This window comes from Epinephelus moara, chromosome 3 (assembly GCF_006386435.1).
Source record: "Epinephelus moara isolate mb chromosome 3, YSFRI_EMoa_1.0, whole genome shotgun sequence".
Taxonomy (NCBI): Eukaryota; Metazoa; Chordata; class Actinopteri; order Perciformes; family Serranidae; genus Epinephelus; species Epinephelus moara.
In genome coordinates this window covers 8,690,667-8,717,359 of record NC_065508.1, presented here as the reverse complement: position 1 = coordinate 8,717,359, position 26,693 = coordinate 8,690,667, and the positions used below count along the sequence as shown (strand labels likewise).

The following is a 26,693-nucleotide window of genomic DNA, read 5'->3' as shown; positions in this document are numbered from 1 at the left end:
AGAGGAAAGTCTTAAGTCTAGTCTTAAATGTGGAGACGGTGTCTGCCTCCCGGACCGCAACAGGAAGATGATTCCACAGGAGAGGAGCCTGATAGTTATAAACTTATCCTAAGTATGTAAAATTGAAATCTACAAGTAACTAAAATACTAGAAAATATTGCTGTAAAAAGTAGAAATAGAGACATACAATACAATACAATATTACTCAAGTAAAGTAGAAGTATGTCAAAAACAGTACTTCAGACACAGACATGTATGGGGCAGAGTTGATTTTCTCTGAAAAGGCAAAAAACTTGCAATGAATACTATAAATACTACACTGTTGTACCTTTGGAACTAAAAGTAACCCTTCAGACATGGTACCAAGACCCTCTGTCCGTTTAACATTTCCACTGCAAACAGTACCCTTAAAAGATGTGGGGTTGTTGTCACTCACTGCTCTGTCCAGCTCTCAATGTATTTCCTCCTAGATGTACCTGGTTTATTGTTCGCCGAACGAGGTTACACACCAACATTTTCAAAAAGAAAATAGAACAGACTGCAGTGAGAGTCTGTCTCAATGGGATATTTAAAAATAGCAGGTTTGTGCATGAAGTCCTTCTCAGGCAAGCTCAGGGGTTTAGTGTTGCCGGAGCCCACAAGAACAACGCTCTGTGGCACTTTTTTTTTTCTCCACGTGAGAAATAGAATACACACAGTTCACATAATGCAGTCGAAATTTATAGATATAGATATAGATATAGATATAGATTTTTTTTTTTTTTTAACGTTTGAAGATCCACTAAAAGTGTATGTCATCCAAGAGAGACAAAAAATAAAACAACTAAAGTAACAGTCAAAGTTTTCACATTGAAATTTAAAGTGTGTTGATGGATTCACGTCGTCAACTCATGCGTTGAGCAACATTACAAGTAAACGCTCCACCTCAAAAGTCGACGGCAGTCAGCTCAGTGAAATAAGTTAATTCTCTACAGCTGCTGTGAGAGGCAGCAAAACATCCTTTATTTGTATAGTTATAGTTTACTAATAATAATGATAAACTTTATTTATATAGCACCTTTCATACAAGAAATGCAGCACTAAGTGCTTTACAATAAGGGCAGTATAAGCATGAAAATAGACAGAATGTAAATAAAACAGAACTGATTCATAAAATCATAGAATTGTAAAACTATAAATCATAAAATCAAGTAAGAAAAGAGTTGCAGCAGTGTGAAGTGTAAAAAGAAAGTAAAAGCATAAAAAGAAAGAGTTTCAGACCTGTATCAGTGAAAGTCAGAGATATGTTTTTAGCTCTATAGGTAGTTTGCTCCATAGCTGTGGGGCGTAATTGACAAAGGCTGCATCCCTGATCTTCTTCCGGCTGTTGCTGGGAACCTCCAATAAACCAGCAGCAGATGATCGCAGTGTTCTAGGAAGCAAATAGTTTACAAGGGAATTAGCGATGTAGCTTGGTCACAGCCCATTTAGGGCTTTGTATACAAGGAGGAGGACCTTAAAATCAATTCTAAATGTAACAGGAAGCCAGTGCAGAGCAGCTCAGACTGGCCTGATGTGCTCTCTCCTCTTGGTTCTGGTTAGTAGCCGAGCTGTGAATGAGCTGAAGTCTCTCAATGGTGTTTTCTGGGAGGCCAATATACTAATGTAAAACTAATGTAAAACTCGCCATGGTATGAACNTGCAGAGCAGCTCAGACTGGCCTGATGTGCTCTCTCCTCTTGGTTCTGGTTAGTAGCCGAGCTGCAGAGTTTTGAATGAGCTGAAGTCTCTCAATGGTGTTTTTTGGGAGGCCAATATACTAATGTAAAACTAATGTAAAACTAATGTAAAACTCGCCATGGTATGAACAGTGGTTACAAAACCAGCCATGACTCAGCCCTGAGCAGAGTGACCGCAGGCTATTGACCAGTCAACAGACTGCAGTGTTCACAGGATGTTACGGAACAGGTCCACCTTTAAGTAACAGATCTGTGTGCTAGGTACCCCAACAGAGGGGTGACCAAAAATAGGGACGTTATGGAACAGTTCCACTGGTACCATCCACAACTTTTCACAGTGGAAACCGACAAAATGTGTACCAAACTGAACTGTACCGCAGTGTACTGCTTGGTGGAAACAGGGCTATATACCACAAGAATTGTCGATCATGGTTTGTAAACACAACTTTCAAACTTGGCTCATCTTTCCCACACTGCTTGTATGTAACCTGCAAGCTACTGTAGATAGTGCCGGACCTAGCATATTCAGCGTCCTGGGCACGCTTCCCCTGGCACCACCTCACACCCCCACCCAAAAAAAAGGTGTGTCATTATCGTCCACATTTATTGTATTTACTGCAAACAGGAACAAGGGCTAATAAAAGAACAATACAAATACGTAACTTCGCTAACAAACAATGATGATAAACATCAAACAATTAATCAAACAGTTAATATGGTAGGTGCATGTTTGCAAATTTCAACCCCTCCTTTTTTATGTTTGTACTGCTGCTTGGTTGGCTTTTGCCTTTTCATTTTCTCTTACTCTAATTGTCTCCACATATACTCCACTCCACTATACCCACCAGTGCTCTAGCATTAGATCTACGGATCACTCTTGTGTCTATATGTTGTTTTCAAGGAAAAGTAGATGTGTGTCCTGTGTGTCGGTTCCAAGTATGTGACCAAGAGTCAACACATTTACTTGGGCTGAATCCCAGTGACTGCTGTGGAAACCCTTCAGGCTACTTGGCCCTGATTTGACCTCACAAGTTTGATCCATCCAGGAACAGAGTCTTCGAGCTCAATCTGGTAAATATGGAGGGTCACTGCAGGTGATGCAACATATGGGGCTCAGTTGGTGCGGTTGGCAGTGTCCTCAGGCGGTAACCAGGCAACCAAGGACTACACTAAGACTGAGCGAGAAATGCGGCTGTGCATCATTTAATGGATGGGACAAGCAGGGGAAAGTATGTGAGGGTAAATGGAGAGCCAGACAGCTGCAAACACAAACAGGCACTTACCTTCACAGACAAACAAATCCACAGAGTGACAGCAACACCACAAACATGCACAGGGGCACGAACACGCACACATAACCCCACACAAACATACCTAACCTTTACCTTTCCCACACTGTCTTTTTAAAGACTCTGCCAGAGGCTCTTGCTCTCAGTTCTACGCCGCTGACTCCATCTTGACACAGAGATCACAAAGTTGCCAGAAAGTAACTGGCAATTTACTCCTTGGTTAAACACTTGGAAGCCACAGAGCCTCATCACCAGCAGCAAATCCATCAGAGAGAGAAATAAATGCTGACAAAGACAGGGGACAAGAAAGAAAGAAAAGGAGAATCCATCTAAACCTCTTAGGCTCAAACAACCTTCCCGTCTCACTCTGGGGGGTGGAAACCCCCGAGGTGTGTAATATGAAACAGCATGTTAATGCTAGAACTCTTCCCTTTGAACTTCTTTATTGCTATTAAAAGGCGCCGTTATGATAGTCCCCTCACCGTCTCACCTGACATACTCTGTCCTCAAATATTCTCTCATCTCCTCTCGTTTCATCATTTCACTCCTGTGGTCTCCTTTTCCTCGCTTCCCTCGCTTCATGTGGATATTTACAGAGCCATCAAAACAGGCTGTTTGCCAGTGAAATATCAAAATAGGCTTGTAAAATAAACCATTGTGACTGTCTGTAGGAGAAGTTGTTGAAGTTGTACACTTTGTACTCAATGTAAACACAAATTCTTTGAACAAACAGCCAGTGGACATTCGTTATCTGAGTGCAAGAGGTTGCTCGCGAGGAAAACAGCCTTTTAATGACCAATATAATTATTTTTTCCTCGTTATGAGCCTTAATAGCCACCCACCATAAACCGTATGTTCCCCAAATTTAATTGGAGACCTTCTGTAGCTTTTGCACTCTGCTAAAGTAACATGATGTCAAAAAGTTAGGATGATTATAAACATCATCATAAAAGTTGCAATAGTTAAAAGACAGACAGACTGGAAGAGAAAAAGAGCTCTACTGATATTGGGGGAATCCTTCTTTAAAAAAATATATGACATTGAGTGTTTTACTTTCCGTCTTAGACCTTATAATCTCCACCAAATTGTTAATCTATGAGCTGGATGTGAATTCATCTGTCCTTTACAACCATCACAATGCAAACAAAGTCACTCATTTTCATGTTAAAGGTGTGGTTTACCTCATACTACCCAGCCTCATGTCAGCCAAAACAGTGACGAAAAGATCATGTCATGACTTGTGTTATAAGGCACAATATCCTTTAGATTTTTGATCCCTTTTTTGCTCTTTTTGGAAATATTGACGACTGTATTTCAGTCAGGAGAGACAGAAGAATGAAGTGAAGATAATATTTAAGACAGAATAAGAGTGTAAGAATTAATTAACTAATGATTTGTGCTGATTAAGATTTAACAGAAGTCTTTGGCGATTGGACGCCAGAGGGAGATATTTTGTGATCGAAGGACATCCAAGCGGCAGCAGGATAAATCCCCTCATGTAGTCCAGACACAGGTGGTGGTGGTGGTGGCTGATGACTCTGAGGCTGCTGACTGCTGAGGCAGATGAGGCTGATGAACCTGTACAGACTAAGGGGCCGTATACATGCTGTGTCTTTAACCGCCTGGAAATTGTGAGGTTGGGTGCTGGGCTCTACTTTTGGGCCTTTTTTGAGCTACTTCTCAAGAGCACAGCAGCAGGTTGTGTTTGACCTTGACCTTAACAAGTACTGAATTGTTGCCCGTTTACCAGAAATTCTGAGTGCAGAGCTGATCGTCTTCCAGGCGCTGTTAATAAGTGTGTAGGCCTATTGTGTGTGGGCATATTGTCCATGAGACAGATGTAAAGCTCTGGCAGCCCGACCCCCAAAATGATCGACTCTTCTATATTTACCACAGACTGATATTTATGGAAGAAGGGAAGGATATCTGTCCGCTGTGATTGATTGTTCCGCGTCACATGACATGTGATGCACGTTGCAAAAAGTCGAACTCATTGAAAACAATTAATTTGAATGCAAAAAAAAGCGCGGCATGTGTACGGTGCCTAAGTGGTGTTGGCGAGGTGGAGGGCGCACACGACTACAGCAGAGAAAGAACCATATTTAAAACGAGGAGCGGTAACATGATAGGCTGACGGAGAAAAGGTGAGTCGCTGTGCTATTGGTTGATTGTGATCAGCTGGTGACTCAATTGACCTACCCAGACAATGACATCTAGAGATAGTGAGTGAGCATACTTGCAAGGAGTTTTGCTTGATTTTGGTTTGACCTCAAATTGACTGAATATACCACAAGGACTATTTTGATTTAGGTAGGTGTGGTCCCACCTGTTCACCATATGGTGCCTGCGGTGAGCTCGGTCGCACACGATTTAAAGACAGAATGACCACAACAGCTTTGTTAAAGTATTGTCGTACTGCTGCGTCATTATCTTAAAAGCTTGCTGACAAATGCTGTCCAATATGCAATTGAATGAATCTTGGATGGCTTGGATTTTAAAAAATACTTTGATCATGAGATGCAAAAAGATTGGCACTGCAGCGGCTGTTGGTCTGAATAATGGAAACGTGAGAGCGACCGAGCGAGGAGAGCGGAGAGCAGAAGAGAGAGAGGCACAAAGACACACAAAGGTGATTATCTCTGCTGTGTAACACAGAGGATTGGACTCAAGATGAGCCTCTCCTCTGGCACAAATTTATCTATGTTGTCAGGTGTGCCTAGACGATTACCCACCATGCTGCGCTGCTCTGTGGCAACTCCCTCAGTGGGAGTCAAGTTCTCACACAAGACCAGAGCCAGGGAAAGAATGGCAGCCTATTACTCACAGCCTCGTCCTTATGTTCCCTTCACAAAGTCTGATGGACAACATAACCTTATCTATTGACTCATGGTTGGCTGCTGTTATTATCCTGTATTATCCATCCCTGTCTATTTGTTTTGATAGAGATTGGAAGGCTAAATGCTATTATGCTGACATATATACACAAAATATGATCGGGGCAGTAAAGTAGAAGGATATAGCTCGGTGGCCGCTGCAGTTTGCAGCTATTATAAAAGCACTTACCATGCCGACATGTTTCTTTTTTAATCGTAGGTCAGCTTTATGAGCAACGATTTCATAAATAATAGAGATTTAAACTGCTGCGTTTCATTTGCGATCATTTCTTAGCATGTTTCTGGTTTAAGAATGCATCACAAGTTAGCGCAGGACTTCAAGCAGAATTAGAAAAAATGTGATACTGACTTTGGTTTTCTTTGTCAAAAAAATCACAGTGGTGTTTGAAGCAGCTCTTTAAATAAAGACAAGCTCAGTGCCAAATAATTCAAACAGCGCTGAAATCATTTCTAACAATGTGCTCGACATTTTTGATGCGTTGGCTCATATGGCCGTTGCTCATGTAGACAGAAAATCAAAGAGTGTTTCCATCCTAGGTTCCATGCTGAAGAAACATCACTGACTGTGCTGAAATAGAGTTTACCAAAGCCCAGCTGATTCTGCCAGCACTCAGTATACTCCTCCCATTCAAGTGACAGTTCAGGGGTTAAGAACTTAAAACACGAAAGGCACTTTAATTCTAAGTGGAGGCAAACATAAAAGAACCTCCCACGATCTCTTTTATTCTTGTTTATTCATACAACTTTGCACACTCAATGACAGTGTTCACAAAGCAAAGCACTGTCAATCAAATGACAGAGGACATGATGGACAATACACACTTAGATAAGGCTTTTTGACATTTATTTTTGTTTGTATTTATATATCGCCCTAAAGATCTGTTGTAACAGCTAGTTTAAGGAAGTCGTATTACTGACAGAATTTAACACGAGCAATAATCTCGCCTTGTAAAGTCTTTGGGATGTCACCGCGTTGTAAAACGTTCCCTCTCATCCCACATATTTCATGATGACACGCACTCGTCAGAGCACAAACACGACCACTGTTATCTCCGGCCTATTGCCGCCACCGCTGTCCCACAGAGTTTGATCCCTGCTGTGACTCGCATCTCAGGTTGGGCCTGACAGAGGACCCACAGGATTATCCAAACAATGCTAAAACTGGGACATAAGGATTAGCTTCGGCCCTGTAATCCCCAGTGGAGTTCCCACCACTGCTGCAACCACCCCCAAACCCTCAAAGGCGCTTGCATTTACCTGTGGGGGTTTGAAGATTTGAAGTCTTTAGTTACTCATGGTTAAGCAGATGATGAATGGTCATCAGAATTTTATGACATGATATGGTGCAAAAAGTTAGACATTTATAAACTTAGTTAAGACAATAACAAACTCTACTTCTCCAACTCCAGTTTGCTGCCTGTCAAATTCTACCACAAAGCTGTGTATTGAAAGTATCATTGTGTCATGTGTTTTCAGGATCACTACCACCGCCGCTTGTATGATGGACCTGAGAAGGTACCCACTGGATGAGCAAAACTGCACACTGGAGATAGAGAGCTGTGAGTACTACCTCCATTTATTCAATATTCATTCAAACCTTTATTTAAGACTCACAAGGCTGCAGCTTTTTTCAGTTAGCTGTCATGAGCTATGTGTGACTGGGCCCACACTGGCTCCCAACAATGTGTGCAGTACTGCAGTGCAAGGATTTACACAGAATTTTAATATTTTCAACATAATCCTTCCCATCCAATTTACTCTATTTCCCTTGGTAAAAGTCGAGGCATTCTTTCCTTCCTAAATATACCCCCAACTGCTCTTCTAGGAAGAAACTATTGCAACAATTCAAATAAATCCTATAGAGCTGTTTTTATTGCACAAAAATTGGTTTTGAGAAGAAAGGTACTCTGATGTGGCACGCAGACTTTAGAAAAAAAAAATGGTGGGAGCCGAGGTAACATAATTTTAATCAGCCATCTTGTACACCAGCTAATAGTTGTAGCTATTTTGTGTCATATGTGCTGAAGTGATAAAGTAGAGCTAATGCTGTCAGCCCAGTCACAAATGACAGCAGTTTACAAGCAGTACATCATAACGGGTGTCCTAGGGGTGCTGCAGTACCTCTACGGCTCCTGCTATTTAACCACAGCCGACAGGTTTTAAAGCTACAGTTTATAAAAAATCATTTTGTGTCATTATTGCTGAAACTGTTGCTGAAAGAAGTAAATGAGACGGATAATCTGTGAAAAAAAAATCATATCCCTCTCCTCTTCCTTCTGCTTCCTATGGGATTCACTAGAATCTACCTTGGCGAACCAAAAACAACCAATCAGAGCCGCTGTCCCTAATGCAGCTGTCAATCATGCTGGTGAACTGCCGTCAAAAGGTCAAACTAGACAGCGCTGATCAAATAGTAATCAATATTCTGTCACTGCATTGCTTGTTTCTTGTCTTAAATAATTTCAGAAACATTTTAGCTTCTCGCTTCCTGCAGCTTGGCCTCCCCGCTGAAATTGCACTGTTTTATGATTAATTGATTTATGATTGAAGATGTCTGTGTGTTTTGTGCCAGGTTGCAGTCACTCCAAGCTGCAGGAAGCGAGCGAAAGCTATGACGTCACATACGCGACCTCCTCCTGTGTACTCTTGAGTCTTTCTAATTAAAAAGCTTCAATCTCAACAGTTTTACCACAAAGTATGACTTTCTTGACCTTAAAATTTATGTTTTAAATTCATTATCATGTCACAACTCAAACGGGACCAAAAGATAATATTTCTCTCCTCATTCACTGCCATTCATATTCTTTCTGATCTAAGGTCCCATGAGCTCTACCGGAAGGGGCGTGACTTCGGCACTCTATGATAGGTTGTTTTTGTTCACGTGTGGTAAGGCCATTAGAAGTGCTACAAGGTGACAGAGTAAGAAGACGTTTGTGATTTTTTTTTTTCTCACAGATTATGTTATCTCATTTAGTGCTGTGTGAATGTAGTGAAAGTTTCAGCAAATATGACACAAGTCTTTTTTTAATATAAGTTACCATATACAGCTTTAAGGTTTGAATGCATCCCAGAACCTTTGCCATATCGCCAGGAGTTTCTTTCAGTTTTTCCACACTGAGCTTTTCATCAGTTTGATGACAGAACAACAAAATCAGGATGTCTATAGTTTCATTTAAGAATTTCTAATGGTGTTGTTAGTAGACACTAATATAGCAGGTTCCCCTATCTCAGATGAACGTCTTCTCTCCTTTTTTTTGTCATCGGAGCAGCTGTTAGCATGCAAAGCCTTACCTTCATTCAAGCACACTGGAGAGAGATGAAAGTAGAGAGGTAGAAGAGTTGCCCTCACCAATCATCTATCAACAGGGGGGAAATTAAATTTGCTTACAAACCAAGATAAACTTGCTCTAGCTCAGTCACAACTCAACTGCATAACTGCACATGCATCTGAATGTAGTTCCCATGTAGAGATGGTTAAAGGGTGTTACACTCAATTGTGCAAGTGAGCTGGAAGGCCTACAGCTGGTGCTGGTGTACAGAGGGAAATAGAGCATAAGGAGCAAAAGGAGGCAATTAAAGATTTTTTTTTTCAACTCAAAATTACACAATGCAGTTAAGCAGTGAAGTTTAGCAGGAGCCTGATACTACCAGCAACATGCTTGTAGTAACAGTATACTTGCTGTAACTTTCTATATGCAAGGCTAAGGATGCACACAGCTCCAGAGCCACTTTACAAAATGTGCTGTACTCAGATACAGGCCATTTATCGAGCAGCAGCCTGCTGAGTCCTGTGAGTTACAGAACTGCATGAAGGCTCTGCTGTACGGTGGCCAGCTAATGGACTAGAATGTCTTTTGCTTGGTGCATGATGTGCACATAAGCCATAACTGTTCTGACTCTATTGCATATTGCAGCAAATTCTGAAATCCCATGAAAACAGTTAGTTTATTCCAAATGTTAAAATAAAACAAACATTATACCAATCCTCAATAAAAAACAACTTAGGACATCTGGGTTTGACGTAGGTGCAGTTGGGTTGGCAGTGGAGAGGCCCAAACAAACTGAAGAGGAAAATTTAGGAAGGAGCGAACGCCAGCAGAGAGGGAATTGAAATCAAGCTGTGGCAGATTAGTGTGAAAGAGATGTGGAATAGGATGAGAAATGTTCTTGTGTGTAAGCTGCTAGGGCAAATGGTGGAAGGGAACCAGGAGGGGACAAACCAATTAAACCTGTTTTTCAGCAGGTACAACACGGTGACCTCAGGCCAGCTACACAAGCCTTCCCCTCTGCTTTACTGATGACAGTATAGTTGGCATCACAGCTCCTTATCACATCTGAACTGTCCAGGCAAGATACAACATCACTGAATCTCTGCCAGAGACTTTACTCACTTGCTTTAACCCCCAGTGAACATGAAATTAGGGACCATTGTCCCTAGTGAGCTGCTAATATCATAGGCCTGAGGATGTCCCTTAGGTCTAGGGATGGATGATGGATTATACTTGATGTATTGCGACTTGTTCCATGTGGGATGTATAAAATTTCTATGACTATGACATTTTAAAGCCACTGACATCAGACTTGCTTTAGTTTTTTGGCTGTCTTCTTCTCACAGACACACACCCAAAAAGAAAGACTCACAAACATGATACCTCACACAAACTCCTGCGCATCCAGGTTAGCTGAAAACACACCGGCACCGCCACAGCTTGGGGTGTTGTGACGCATGCTAAATGCAGCCCCTAGACCACACTGGACGCATTGCACTGCAGCTCATCAACAGACAACCTGTACTAGTCTGTACATACTCCACCGATGCATGAGTTTAAAATCATGTGTGGACAACACCTAATTAAACTTAATTTCTTACCTTAACTGCCAATCAACCAGAGCTATGACTCGCCAGGCAATATGTTTTTGGCCATTGTCTTTATAATGACGGGATTGTGAGTCGTTTAGCTCCACATATTTCTCAACCTCAACAACAAGTCACTCCTCATGTATTCTTTCTTTTTTATCACACACAAGACAAAGCAACACATACAGAGTTCTCTTTGTACATCAGTGGTGAGGAGAGGAGTCGAGCTGCTATAGGAGCAGAGAAAAAGAGCTGCTACGGGAGCTGGTATGTACAAGTAGAGGGCAAGTGGGGGGAAAAGTCTTTAAGACCCTGACACACCAAGCTGACAGTTGGCCGTCGACCAAAGTCGGGCGTCTGTCGGCCTAGTTTTTGTGGTGTGTCCCGCACTGTTGGCCCTTCGGCGTTGGCGGCAGCGACTTTTCGGTTGATTGAGCATGTTGAATCGGCGGCGGAACTAGTCGGTGAAAGAGATCACTCTGATTGGCTGTTCAGGTTTTATTCCCTCGCCCCTGTAGCGAGTGAATCTGCCTGTAGTGAAACCGGGGCTAACCGGTGCTTCCTCCTCAGGCTCCACTTCACTCAGCTGCCCACAGACCAGCTGCTTCTTCCCACTTTAACCTGAATAACAAACCGGGGCTAGCTGTGAGGCTAGCGGAGTGTTAGCCACAGCATGACCGGAGGGAAGCACAGCCAGTTAGCCTCCACTAGCTTCCCAGCTAGCCCTGGCTCTCCGTTTGAATCCAAACGGAGAGCCGGGGCTAGCTTTGAGGCTGGCGGAATGTTAGCCGTAGCATGACGGAGGGACGCACAGCCAGTTAGCCTCCGCTAGCTTCCCAGCTAGCCCCTGCTCTCCGTTTGGATCCAACCAGAGAACCGAGCCCTGGTTTGTTATTCAGGTTAAAGTGGGAAGAAGCAGCGGGTTTGTCGGGCAGCTGAGTGAAGTGGAGCCTGCAGAGGAAACACCGGGACCTTCTGAATGTAATAGCCAGTGGAGGTGCTGCGGTGCTGGGCTGCACAGATAGGAAACACCTCGGCTGTCAGGATGGACCACTCTGTCACTCCACTCTCTCTCACGCAGGCGCAGAATGACGTGCCACTTGGCCGTCAGATGTAGTACATGCAGTGTGTTCAAATGCAACTGACACAGGGCGACATGAGGCGACATAGCCAACGCAACAGTTGGCTTTCGTCGGCGCTAGTTCTTTGATGACGGTTTGGTGTGTCCGCACCTTTAATTCTCGGGGTGCCGAGGCTTGAAATAGGACAGTGGCACAAGTGCCGTGGGGCAGTATGTCACTCTATGTAACTCTGGCTGGCATCTTCCCAAATCCCAAAAGGATATATGCCAGAGCACAAATGATATGACTACCACACGTATTCTAAATATTTTATAGCAAAAGAACTGAGATTTTTTTATATATTGAACATTTTGCCTCATAATCTAAAGGGAAAAACCAAAATCCTTGTGCTCACTGTCTTATTCTCACATTTAGAAACACCAATCCTGCACATAAGGTCACAGACCTCAGAGAAATTAGTAAAGTATTGAAGCAGTTTGCTCAGGATACTGTTGAGAGGATGATCTTCATGCTGATACTACTATACGACTGCTCACTTGTCATCTACAGTTTCACTTGCAAAGGGGCGCGATGAGCAAAAATGCCTTAATCAAACTTAATTGGGAACCTGGTATGCCTCTGGTAAAATGGGGTAGAGCTTGTAACTGCAAATGTTACCTCATATGGTGCAGTGTCCATTTAAACTACTTGTTTGAACATGGTTCAGGGGATGATGGGAGGGAGACAGAGAGGCGCATTGTCTGTTTACAAATGAGCGTGCCTCAAAACACGGCTCGTCATCAGCACCCCGAGCACACATCCTTCTCTTTTAATTTGATGACAGGCTTAAAGTTTAAAACACACTGGCTGGGGAGTTGTAACCACAGCCATGCGAGTGTGGCTGTGTGTGCGTGCATGCATAGATGTGTGTGTGTACAGTATGTGTGTACATCGCAGGCACTTGAAACTGTGATGTGCCCGGCAGATAGACATTTGAGAACAAAACACACACGCACGTTCTCTCTTTTGTTTCATCTGAGCCTCGGGAGTTGAGGGGCTCATGAAGCAGCAGTCGGGGATCTCTGCTGGTTTGGATCGTCTTAGATGTAGTGTTGCATTCGATAACTCCACTCATTGCGTTGGATGGTTGATTTTTATGCAGCTGTGCTCTTTCTACTCTCAAGACCCCTGAGTGTGTCTTTTCTCACTATCCTAGTATCCACGTGTGCTTCCGTCCCTTTGTCTCTCTTTGTCTCCATCTTTCTTTCTCATCTTTCACACATTTGCCAGTGTCATAAAATGTCATATTTTGCTTTCTGTCTGTCTGTTTGCTCATTTCCAGTGAGTGTGATTGCTCCACTGTCTCCTAATATCCTGGTATTGAGGCACAGTATTGATGCCTGTAATTAACAAGCATTGACAGGTTGAATGTATCGTCCAAGATCTTTCATTCATGGATCTGGTTTTCATCCTTTCATGCTGACCTCTTTAATTGTATTAGGCAAGAGTTAAATTGCTGACCCTGGTTTAATTACCAGCTTTTTATCACACAATAACAAGCTCTTTCAGTCTGGCTGTTGCTGTATCAGCACGGATATTTTGTGCACAGGCACTGTGTTGTTCCCAGTACTACAAGAAAATTCATTCATCTGTCATCATTATCAAGTTACAAGGGACAAAAAAAATCTCAATAGTGTATTAATCATTTTGAAAAGCCTCTTGTTTTATCACTTGTTGAGTAAAGGAGAATATTACAAACTCTTATGAGGCCACACTGGATGTTACAGCTGCACTGAGCCTGCAGAAAGCAGCATCAAATGTTTTTATTTCTATTGTTAACTGCATCGTTCAGCACACGCACAAGTCTTTGCCACTATGCCAACCACTTCCCCCTGACTGTACCGTTTAATTCTCATTTATGATTTTCTGTCACGTTAGGACTTGATGCATGGACAAGAACCAGCTCCTGTATGTTCATCATTCATAGCACATTTGACATATATGAGACGTTCATACAGATGGAGGAAAGGGAAAAATAGAGAACCTCGTGCTTATGGTGGTGTTGATGGAGAGATGTAAATGATTCAGTCTGGATAGCCCAGGGACTTTTCCCTCCCTGCCTGTGACTAATGGTTTTGTGGATTCACAGATTGCTCACCCAGATTTTTGGTTTGCAAGTTTTGCAAGAATAAATAAATTAAGAATAAGAATGATGAACAAATAAATATATAAACACTGCACAACAGTGTGTGACAGAGAGGGACTCTGATTGACACTGGATGGAAAGACTAGAATATCTTACTCAAGTTAAAGTACTTTATATGATGGACCTATAAATCAAAAAGACAAATGCATTTATATTACAAAATAAAGTGCATTAACATGTCAACACATACACATCTTACCACACAGCCCTACAGTCCAGTCAAATGATAAATTCCTTTGCGATACACAACCTGTGCATACAAGATCAGTTATAGCTTTGCCTTCTGCAAATCAAATCAAATCAAATCAAACGTTATTTGTATAGCACTTTTCCTGCATTAAAAATGCAACACAAAGTGCTTCACAGAAGAGACACATACAACAACAAAAAAAAAACTTCACTAGAATCAACTAGAAAAGAGGATGAGACTCAAACAATTGAACAAAAATGGCCAAAAATAAATAAAAAGAACTCTGGACACTGCAGCAGGTGCAACAAGCATCATTAAGCTACAGAAATGAGATAATCTGCCACTTAAACAGCAGAATAAAACATCCCACAGGGAGTCAACACAGAGATGTAAACACAATATAAACTCCATAGCGCTATATACATTCACTCACTCATCATTGTCACTCACCATAACACACATGTGTATCCTTGAGTGCAAACAAATCTTTTGAATGCATTTCAGTGGTCTGGATAAAGCGCTTGGAAAGCCATTTGCTGGGTTGCAGTCTTCCTCTTGACTGTCATTGTTGGTGTTTTGCTGCATAGTAGAAAGTGAGCTGGATACAGTGTTTGACGCAGGGTCCCATTTATTCCTATGGAAGTTGCTCAGTGGCGCTTAAAGCCAAAAACTTCCCAGGTATAAAATGATCCAGATCTTCCACATTGGGCACATAGAGCAATCACAACATACTACATTTCACAATCCACCTGGAAAAGGGGAACTGCCCATTGGTCCGACAGCCCATTGGTCCGACATCCCATTGTTTCGACCATATTAAACCCACTGTTCCGAAGTCCCGTTGTTCCGAAATCATCATGATGCCCTGTGGTTAAGGTCTGGTTAGGTTTAGGCACAAAAACCACTTGGTTAGGGTCAGGAAAAGATCATGGTGTGGGTTAAAATGAAAAAGAAAGTGGCAAACACATAAGCCGTGAGCCTGCTTCACCTCAAGCCTTTCCCAGCTGACCCAGAGCCGGTCACGGCGCACCATCGAGGCAGAAATACGCGAGAGCTCCCCACACAACCCGGACCCCAGAGTTAATAACAGAAGGTCATGGTGTTTCATTCTCTTCTCTCTATGGCACTTGTATCTTGACCAGTAGCCTACTTTTGTTGCATTTGCTGATCCTCTATGGTACACAAATACAGTGTAGCCTAGTATAATCACATATCGGAACAACGGGACGTCGGACTAATGGGATGTCGGACCAATGGGCTGTCGGACCAATGACATGGACCCCTGGAAAAGCGGCTAGCTTCTGGTTTAGCTCTCTTCTATTTTGAATGGGGATAAAATGATTTAATCCTGCAGCTCCTCTAGACTTTCGAAATGTTATCGGACCGAATTAATCAAATCTTGATAGTTAAGCTAGTCATTTTGCAGGGGTTGTGACACTAAAGAAATCCACTGACTTACAGACATCTCTTTGACAATGTAAGTCTGTGGGTGAAAGTCTTTTTAGGCCCAAAGGCATCATGAAATTGGCCACTATGACAATTGGTCTTATAACCCAGCGTACTTCCTTGGGGCCTGGTTGCTGCGACCAGTAGGTGAATGCAATGCTTCTCAAATGGGGTCATGGCTACCCCTAGGCTTACTTTAAAGTGCTTTAGGGGGTACATGAGATCTTTTGTTTATTTACTTTAGTGTTAATTTCAAAACAGTCAATCTTGCATAAATCCTTGAAATAATTAAACTATAATAGGTAGATTAAAACTATAAGTGCAAGTTAGATAAACTACATTTTACATTCAATATTCCAATTTTTAATGCAATCATTAACTTCCACAAACTGCTGCAACAAATGTGATCATGTCCACGTCTGTTCAATGTGTTTTAATGGCTTTGGCTGGTCATGGAATAGGAATAGGAATATTTCCAGATGTGTCCAAACCTTTCACACAGCAAAGATAATGTTGTAAAACACAGGGTGTGGCCAATTTAGAAAGAAAAGCTCTTTGTCTAGTTTAAGAAAATCTTCTCTTAATATAATTTTCTCAAGTTCTTTTTCTGTCATTTTAGGTTCATCGTGCAGGGAAAGCTTCAAGACTGTGTTAACTTTTTGCTCATAAGTCACGTAGAGCTCTGTGTTGGTTATTAGTAAACATAGGCTATATTTACGACAGATATATGTGATAGGAATGGCTAAACCCTGGATATAAAGACATTATATAATAGAGGATGCACACGCACATTCTCTTATTCCTCAGACTCTGCTGTTATCTTTAATGTTGTTGCTGTTCCAGGGACTTCATAACAAAAATACACTGCAGTTGCTGTCTTATTTTTGAAATGAGGCGAGGAAACTTAGCTTTAACACCACACTACCTCAACCTCACATTCAGCAGCAGTGGATAAGGGTTGGGTTTATAACTCTGCAAGCCGAGGCCTGTCACGTTGCATTTGTTTTGTTACTACTTGCTCAGCATCTCTATAATGCATGCATAATCCAGGACGTCAGCTAGCGTAGTAGGCCACACCAGGTTTTACCTCAGTGCGGGGAAATACCGTTCCTTGCATAATTCAAAAGGGTTAAACCTCCTGATGTTCTGGGTCACTGTTACAGTCGTGCAGTTTACGGTGTACAGTATATACACTGCTGTGCATTAGCCCTACCTTCACGGGAAGCAATTCTAGAAAGATTCAAGATTTAACATTGACTTCACAAGTGCAGCAGCTGTGCACCTTTTCAATAAATCATACCGACAGTAGGGTCACTCAGATGGTAAACACTGAATACTACATAGACGCATTTTTGCCCTGATTAGCATCTTTAGCGTTAGCATATGTGTGACCGCAGATGGTTCTTCAGGAGACTGCAAAATTGTGGATTTAAGTGAAGAGAGAGAACACAAATTAAGACAGATTTGCAGTCACCAATACAATCACATCCTCACACATCAGACAAAGACACCTCTGTTTATTGCTGTATACACTGAGAGGGGAGTGAGAGGCACATTATGACTGTTACTTCACACAGTTGCTGTGCGCCCACAATGAAACTATCATTTCATTACAGCATCTCTACCAAGTAATAGTTATATTTTCTGCACCAGCGATCCACATCATATGGACAGAGCCACTTCCGCAGTCTATCTCTCTCTCATGCTATCTGTGCCCATCAGAGCCCATTTTTAGAAACCGCACACATCCTCTGGGGTGTGAATGGTTTTTCTACACTCGGGCTTGCACGGCTTATTTATTTATCTTATCTTCAGATGTTCCTTTCCCTGTCCAGGCATGCAGTCGGCTGCGGCTTACTGTGTACTGCAAAAGTTTCGAAGACATTTTTAATTGGACACCAGGAATAACATTAAAGTCGCTTTGAACTGCGTGGAATCAAAAATTCATCTGAGACATATTTAAGAGTGGAGTAGTAGCCTTCTCAGCTCGCACGGGAGAGCAAGAGGCAGGCGGGTGTTCGGGGAGGGGTGATAGGACGTGCCAGTGTCTGTGTGTATGTGTGTGTGTGTGTGTGTGTTCATCATGTGTCTGTCAACCACAAATCGTTGCCTATTAATAAGCATGAGGTTGACACGCTCTTCCCTCAGTAAATGTAGACAGAGCCAGTTTTCCCAAACCATGCATCATAAACGCTTCAGGTCTGGTTGAGTCCAACTGTGTTGTCAGAGGACACTAATATGTATCATGAATCTCATCATTTACACACACTCCCCCAGACACCCTGTGTGCTTCCCGGACTAGTCTAAAGGCTTGTCAGGTGGCGCAGCATCCAAAATTCTCAGTACTATTTATGGTAAATAAATTAGGTTTGACATCTGTTGTGACATCTTTTGATTTTCAGGGGCTGCTCTCCAGCGAGGTTTGTAAACACTGTAATCATAAAAAGCCATCTGTTGTCATTATAGATGGGAAGAAAATCAGATAAAAAGGCATTTTTGCGATTGTTGTTAGCGCGTCTGTGTGGCCTTTAAAATGTATGTCACAATGACAATGGTGTTTGTTACATATTAAAAAAACAGTGCGCTATTTTCTAAGTTTTATCACCAGTATATGATGTTTCATAGCACCATTTAGAAGTTGAAAAAAAACTTTGTTATCCCTGATTATGTTTTGCCCAGAGCAATATCAAAGCCAGTGTTTTATCTCCCGCCAAAATCCTTCTTTGCCCATTAAAACAAATCAACTGAGACATTATTTCATAAGCTTGATAAAAAGGCCTGGAGTCAGATTTGGTCAGGGAGATATGCCAGAGTCCCAGTTAAATAGCTTTAGTATTGTATTGCTATCTCCTCTGATGATATCGTGAACAATTTCATTTATTTTTGGCCTGCCAACGCTCCCAGACTTTGGAATCCATGAGAGAGGCCTTTGTGCTGGCGTAAAATACATATTGTCACACCCATATATATTTTATTTGAAACGGAGGGGTGCACTGGAGGGATGAGTTTGCATCTCATGCCACTGAGTAATCTATGAGCTGATTTCCTCTTCTCTTTTCATTGTTTCATAGTTAATAGATATACTGTAGCCTAACTCTCTTGGCTGTGATGTACTGCAGATCACGTCTTTTTTTTTGTCTTGCAACCTCATTGTCTTCACTCCTTTCAGTGAATTTCATGCAATTGGAATCAGGACGATACATCTGTGTCAAACACTATGATGTAATAGCTTTAGCATGAAAGCAAAGATGAAGTCAGCATCAGAAATGTAGAAACAATAGAGCTTGAGTGGATTGAAATAGATGGAGAATCCAAATTATGAGAACCAGATTAAATCATTGAGTCTGATGTGTGTACCATTTGCACAAAGGCATCCTGAGTGTAGCTGTTGTGTGTTGGCAGTTGCTTATGTGATACATCATTTATTTTTGTAAACTCTTGTTAGCCACCCCTGGAGAGGCTGCATTGTGCATTACACCCTATGATACAAAAGTGCTGAATGGAACTAACAACATATCGATTATTTGGCTCTTCTATGTTTTGCTTAAATTGAAGAGCTTTTCCTGGGGTGCCAGAGGAAAAGCCATGGGGTCAATTAAATCAAAAGGTTTCATCCTGTTGGGATTGGCAATGTGCATGGCTATTTATCCATTAGATCCTCAGATATATCGTTGAATAAAGTTTGCCACAAGGTTATGCAAAAGGAAAGCTCATGGAATGTGCAAAACAGAAAGGCTTTCTGTAAGGAGAATGATTGTTGTAGGTTTAATCGTTGATCTCCCATACATTTTCATATATTTTGGCACTGGTGATGAGACAGGAGGAAAGATCAGGGGGTCACTATTGAAATGAGTTTTCATCAAGCAGCAACCTCAAGGGCCGAAAAATGAAGCCAATGCAAAGTGCCAAAAACGACAGTTCCTTGAATGCTTGAGGCTGGCTCCAAAAGCTAATCAATCCCCATAGACACCCAAATGTTACAGCAAGAAATAAACTTGTTTACAGCCTGGTACAAAATAAGTTTTGGTCTCTATAGCTAATTCCCCCGTTCATGACACCCGTACAGGTGATGAATGTTTATCTAAGTTACTCATTTACATTTTATTGAAGCTTACGATTACAGCTAATTAAGGAAGTGGTCGCTTTAAGTGACAGGTGGGTGCCGTCCATTGACAAATTACTACCAACCTTGAATGGGTAATGTAGCCATGGTGTAGCCCCAGACTCACACAGTATAGGCGTAGCTGTAGCTGTTGCTATTTCAGTGTGTTCTCAGTACATGAAAGTAGATTGTTGTATTTTGCTCATATAAAAAAGGTCTTGCTCAGTGTTTGATGTCCTAGAATACCCTCTTAGAAGTTTATGTGTTAAGTTGTTTATGGTACATATTTTGTTGATTTTTTTTTTAAGTCTTTTTATTGCGTTTTTAAGAATAAAGTGAAAAAGCACACATTGAAAGAACACAAGTGTCAATTCACTTCTGCGAGGTTGTCGACCATTTGTTGAGAAACCCTTTCCAGATTTTCAGGAGGAAGTTTTCCTTGTCGGCAAGTTTATTTCAAAGGCCTGAATCACATTGCCATGCTCCCACAGCCATTGGTGGAATATGGGGTCAGACTTTGACTTCTAATTTTAGAAAATGAGAACTATTGTTTCAATAGCAAAACATTGCATTAGCATTAGTATTATCACAGTTAACAATGGCTGTAAATGACTCGTCAAACTAAAAGGGGATTTATGGCTGTGCGTAGACGCTACGCACGTAGCCTACGCACGTCGCCTATGCCGTTGTGAGCATTTTTACTTATGCGGTGGTGTGTCTGTCACTCTGCAGTTATTCCTCCAAAACACTAGTCGGAGGCAGAGGTTTCTGTGAAGTGCTGTAAAGTTTAGTTGATTCAAAACACACATTAAACATGGCTTAATAGAGACAATTTCAAACACAAGTACACAAATCGTCTTCACTATAACTCGCAGCATTCACAGACAAACACTTGTGTTAATCTGAATACATTTTTCCCCACAAATACAACATGCTAATGTTATTAGCACTCTTCTCATATGAAACCAGGGACAACGGCAACATTTAACAAAGGTAACAGCACACAGTTTGGCTCCATAACAACTCACAAGGTTCACTGACAAAACACCTGTCCTGTACTAAACACGTTTTTTAAACAAATACAACATGCTAACGTTATTAGCACAAGCCTATGGCATTTTACATTGTATAAATTAGCCTAGCGGCCGGCGATCTTTCCCTCTTCTCATATGAGACCTGGATGAATCCCGAAGTATAAATCCCTGAAGGATAAATCACGCACAAGACTTAAAATGCTATTTTAGTGGAGGCTTTTCTGTCTTCACAATTTATTGTTTCTTATCTGTGAACTAAAAGTAGCCTACATACAAGCTCCGTTTCCACTGAGGGAAATGGTGTCAGTATACAGCGACAGACCAGGGGTCTGCGTCACTGCGACGCGCTGTTACAATTCTGGGGAGGTGCACGTTAGGCTATGGCGTTGGTTACAGTGTAGGCTCCGCGTAGGCTCGTAACCTACGCGTCAATTCAATGCAGAACTATAAATTTCGTGAAAGGTAGCAGCCAGCATTAAGGTTATCTGTACTCTCTCATCCAAATATGATCACTTCCGGCTCCAAAAATCCAAGATGGCGACGGCCAAAATGCCAGACTCAAGGCTTTAAAGCTTGAGTTCACAAACCAGTACGTTGAGTCACAGCCGCTATGTCCATTACAGTCGATGGCGACTGAACACATTGACTCCAATTTAAATTTTGTATCTCAAGTAGAGGGGGGTTGTTCCATCGCGGTTTTATCGCTTAAGAAATGTATCCAAAATTAAGTTATTTCTGTCTGCCCCTGACATGACCTGCCTTTATTTCATCCCATCTTGACTAATATGATTTCCCTATACTCTGCACTTAGCAGAGAAGCACTTAATCGTCTGCAAGTTGTTTCAAAATGCAGCTGCCAGGCTTTTTTACTGGAACTGAGAGAAGAGAACACATTAATCTCATTTTTTCCATCCTTCCTTTGGCTCCTTATTCCTTTGGAATACATTTAGAGAATTTATTGATTACCTCATATGTGAGGTGAAGATGACGATGACGCCATGTGACCACCCAAACTGTCCTGTAGATGAAAGTTCTGGATATAAATTTTGAGGAGAAAAAGTGGGAGTTTAATGGAACACAGCGATTACCAAACTCTTTCTTTAAGAGGATGGAGAGATGTCAGAGTGTGAGGGTGTTGGAAGCAGCCACTGAGGAGTCTGTGTTAATAATTCAGAGCAACTAAATAGGTCACACAAGTATTAATTAGGCAGAGCAAGGTATGGCGGAGGGAGAAGAAGAGGGAAGGTAAAGTGAAAGATAGATGGACACATAATAGCAGTTATGACAAAGAAATAACAGCGAGGCGAGAAGGAGAGGAGTGTAATCAAATGGAAAAAGTGCTGGGAGAAAGCGGAGATAAAAATGGAACAAGTTAGAGAAGAAGAGTGGGGGAGAAAAGGAGACCAGAGGAGGAAGAGGAGAGGAGGAGAGGAGGGGTGGTGGAACGCTTTATGTTGTATGCACTAATCAATGAAACGGCGTGGGAGTTCCCTCTAAATTGTTCTGTCAAACACGCTTTCATTCGTCATCTAGCACGGCACCGTCAGCACCGCCATCCCACACACACATGCACTGTACATAGCATGCAAAACAGTCATTTTAATTCACTTTTAGCTGCTAAATCTCCCCATCATCGGAATTCCACAAAGTAATGGTCACACACAAAAAAGAAACTTCCACGCATGCAATCAGATAATATAATAATAATCACTCAGGCAAATGCTACTGACATGCATGCAAATCCCCACTGCAGCAAACATGCAGCTGTAACAACTGTTGCAACCATCACAAAAGATTATGTTGCATGTCGAAAACATTCCCGATTGTTCTTTCGTCCATCTCCTGCTGTTACCTAAAATGCAACTCTACACATGCACATCAAGAGCGACTGAACACTCTTATAAGTTTCATGATGTAAGATATTCAGTTGTTTGTCTTGAGGCAGCAAAGTGTATTGCAAGTCCCGGCCTCCTGCCTCTCGGTTGAGCAAGTTCACACTTCGATACACTCGTGGTGATGAGCTGTCAGTACTCTGAGATAATCTGGCGCTGCTACTGTAGCTCACTATGTACAGAATATAGCAATCTAACGTTGTTGCACTTTAAAAATGAGCTCTGTGTCACTTCTCAACCCACTGTAGCCCAGGAGAATGCCAATATGGAGAAGCAATAATGCTATCTGTGTTTTAATACATGCTTGTCTGCTGTTCATATGGATCTTTTTTTTACACCTTTCCACCATGGTTTATTATTTTATGACTTCTGCTGTGGCGTAGGGAGCCCTCAAAACAACTCCATTACTATTGAAAGAAGCATCTAATCTCTTTGCAAATTGTTTCAATTGAGTGTCACATAGTTTCAGTTTGGCTTTAATTGTGAGCCGACCTTCTAAAGACGTGCTCTAACCCCAGCTGTCTCCTGTCGCTCCTCGTCTCCTCATCTCCTTCCTCTCCTTCCTCTCCTCTCTCCGAGACCAATGCTCTTATGCCCCGAAGTCAGCAGACATGTCAACTGCACTAGAGCAGACAGTGGGCAGTCGATTATGCAAGAGCCAACTTTCATGGTCTGATGAAAATTTTCTACTTTCTTCTTGGCTTTTTTTTTTTTCTTTTTTCTTAACAGCACTTGTCTTCAGCTATAACTACAGAGAACCGTGTTACTCAATCATTTATTGCTCCTGCCCACTAGCTGCCTTGCTGTCCATGTCTCCACTGATTGGGCCAAAATGAGAGCAAAAGAGCGAGAAGCTTTGGTTCTGATTAATATTAATGGACTTGCTTCTTGTCCCTTTACAGATTTTACTGGGTTTTAGAGATGAAAATGGATTCCGAGCCTGGTTATTTAATCATTCTTGCTCTTGGTGTTTAATAATTTAGCTGCTCGTGGGACAAAACATAATAAAGTTGACTCATATATATTTCCTCACATATATGAGGGTTTCCGTCAGCGACTGTATAGAATGTTGTACTTCCACCTTCATTTCATAATTTATGGTTTTAACAGGATTTTCCATAATTCAGTTATTGTCAAGAGTACAGTACCTTGCTTATGGTAGGGTACCTCTGATGATGATGCTGATGTGCACTTGAACAAAGCATGGAAGTGTTGTGGAGCTGCTCAACGGCCCAGTATAGACTGTGGTTGTACTGGGCAACTGAATGTGTTTACTGTGTGCGTACTTAAGCATCTAGGTTATAAAAACAGTTAACAAAAATCACTACTGAACATTTGTTTCCAGTGTTATGTTTATCTGAACTATCATTAAAAAAGTTGTTTAGTAGTGTCAAGTGCACACAAGTGGATATTTATGAATATAAAATGATAATAATGGTAGGTGAGCTGTGTCATGATGGTAGCTACTTGAAAAAGTGTCAAAGCACAAAAAAGATTTTTGATTCACCCACAGTAATTAAAAAATTACCGTCACACACAACTGCTATTAGTTGCATAACATTTGACACCAGGTTTACTTCTATTCATTCCCACCAGTCTAAATTAGCTAACACCTTTTGCTCTTTATATACAACACGCAAGTAACTGTTACAGAGATGGATCTGGCACAGTGGATCAGTTAACTTGTGACAGTAGAAAACAAGCAAATATACTTATACTGCAAATGCATATACACACAACTGTCTCTCGGTATTAAGAAAATGTAATTTGTGGTTCTGGAAATTGACAAGAAATTGATGTGGATATTGAATTAAGCAGCATTTTTAGGCATTGTGATTGATCATAAATTAACATGGAAACAACATATTGACCATATTAAAGAAAAATCCAGTATCAATCCTGTATAAACCTAGGTATATATCAAACTATAAGACCCTGTTTATAATTAATTATTCTCTTATACTTCCTTATATATCATATTGTGTGGAAACAACTGCAAATTGAGCCCAGTCTCACTCCAAAGTTGTCGAAATCCGGCGCTGGGCAGTGGCTGCATCAGAAACCAACGAAAAAAGGCATCCTTTGACGTCGGCACGATACGCAGCTGGTTGTTGTTATAGTTTAATGGCACCCGGCGGCATCAGGGGGAAACGCAGCGGGACAAGGACGAAAGAAGTCTGAATGGGGCGGGCGGGAGGGCTGGTGGATGGGTCCAACAAACGCCAACTTTCACCCTAGAGAGCGGTGTTCACGGCCCATAAGACTCTAAAGCCAAACCCTGTTCTTTTTTCCTAAACTTAACCATGTGCTTTTGTTGCCTAAACCTAACCAAAATCCAACCATGTGTGTTTGTTGTTGATGGAAAAAAGGGCACCTTGCATGTCATATGTGGACGTGGAAAGTCCATGACCACACATGTGTCAGCCCTGTGATAGTCTGGCGGCCTGTCCAAGGTGTACCTTGCCTCTTGCTCAATGTCAGCAACCCTGCCACCCCCAACAGGATAATCGGTCATGGGAAATAAATGTTCTAATTGTTTATACTTACTGCAGTATGTCTGTAGCTCAATGAAACACTACACACTACACTAGCGGTTCCCAACGGGTTTTCGAGGTCCAAAAGTGTGTCACAGGTCCATTCTGACTGGACCGCAAGTGACTTGCGACCACGTCAAGTTTTTAAAAACATGTTAATTTGAAGTACAGTGAGTTTCCAGCGCAGAGCTGTTTCCTGCTGTAGAGTGAGTGACTAATAGACAGCTACTTGACAGAGACAGCAAACTAGCAGGAAGATGATGGCTAAGGAGAAATCTGGACCCGTGGCTGGACCAGTTGGGAACCACTGCACAACACTATACGCTACAAAGTAGAATATAACAGACATCCTTTCCTTGTGAATAATGTCATATATCTTAAGTAGGTGAACCAAAGACCAATTACTGTGTCTGCTGTCAGCAGAATGTAAAATGGTGACAAATGCAACCCTAATCAAGCAAAGTGATTAATTAACTGGACTTTATGGCAACCAGATGGACATGATTATGAACACATATACTATACAGACCATTAACAATCCTCAGTAATTCCTGTGCTCTGTTATCTCAGATGGCTACACTACAGATGACATTGAGTTCTACTGGCGAGGAGGAGACAACGCCGTGACGGGGGTGGACAAGATCGAACTGCCCCAGTTCTCCATTGTGGATCATAAGCTCATCTCAAAGAATGTCGTGTTCTCCACAGGTAATGGTAACACTGTATGACTCATAGCTGAATGTGCAGGGCTGAACACAATCAGTGGAACATCACAATGCAATCCTATATTATCAGCCTTGACATAAATATCACCCCGAAGCATATATGTGCATATGCACACACTTAAATGTTAATACTTTGCCTTTATTTCCTTAAAAAAAGCCTGTTAATTATTTCCTGTCTCTTAGGGTTTCATTTCATTATCATTACGCTGCTGCAAAGAGGACAATACGGCAAGTCATAAATATTGACTCATTTCACAGTTTGCACTTATTGATATGAAAAATGGCATCCACTAATTTCCAGAAATGCAGAATGTTATGCAAATGTGCAAACGCACATACAGACCTTGGAATGAAGTGCCGTCCTGGGAGACAGAAGACACCATGACTTATTTAATAGCAATAAACAAAAAGAATGCTGTCTGATACAATGAAATATTCATCCGCTCTGCATTTTCATATTCATGAATTTGTCATGCAAGCAGGCAATTGTAAGCAGGACAGCGGCTCAGCTGAATACAGTTTCTGGGTACTGTACAGAATGAGAGCAGAACACTAATTCGATAAGAACGTGGAGACTCCACCAATGAGAGGGCTTGTTTTGTCTGCAGGGGTCATGCATCCCTATTAATAACATAATGCTTCCTGATGAATGCACAATGTTTGCTCGTGTGTGTGTGTGTGTGTTTGTTGTCTTTTCCAGTGTGTCCCTGTAGGGTGCCTGATTGTATTGCCTTATGCAGAGAG

General features: G+C 41.7%; 1 protein-coding gene across 2 annotated transcripts in view; it reads left to right on the top strand.

Annotated features, from left to right (window-relative positions):
* Window positions 1–26,693, top strand: part of LOC126387729 (gamma-aminobutyric acid receptor subunit beta-2) — an 81,366-nt gene that overhangs the window by 45,310 nt on the left and 9,363 nt on the right. For both annotated transcript variants that reach the window (XM_050040363.1, XM_050040362.1), the window contains 2 exons: window positions 7,378–7,460; window positions 25,795–25,932. In XM_050040363.1, the coding sequence (XP_049896320.1) occupies window positions 7,378–7,460; window positions 25,795–25,932 (221 nt within the window). The remainder of the gene's footprint in view (window positions 1–7,377; window positions 7,461–25,794; window positions 25,933–26,693) is intronic.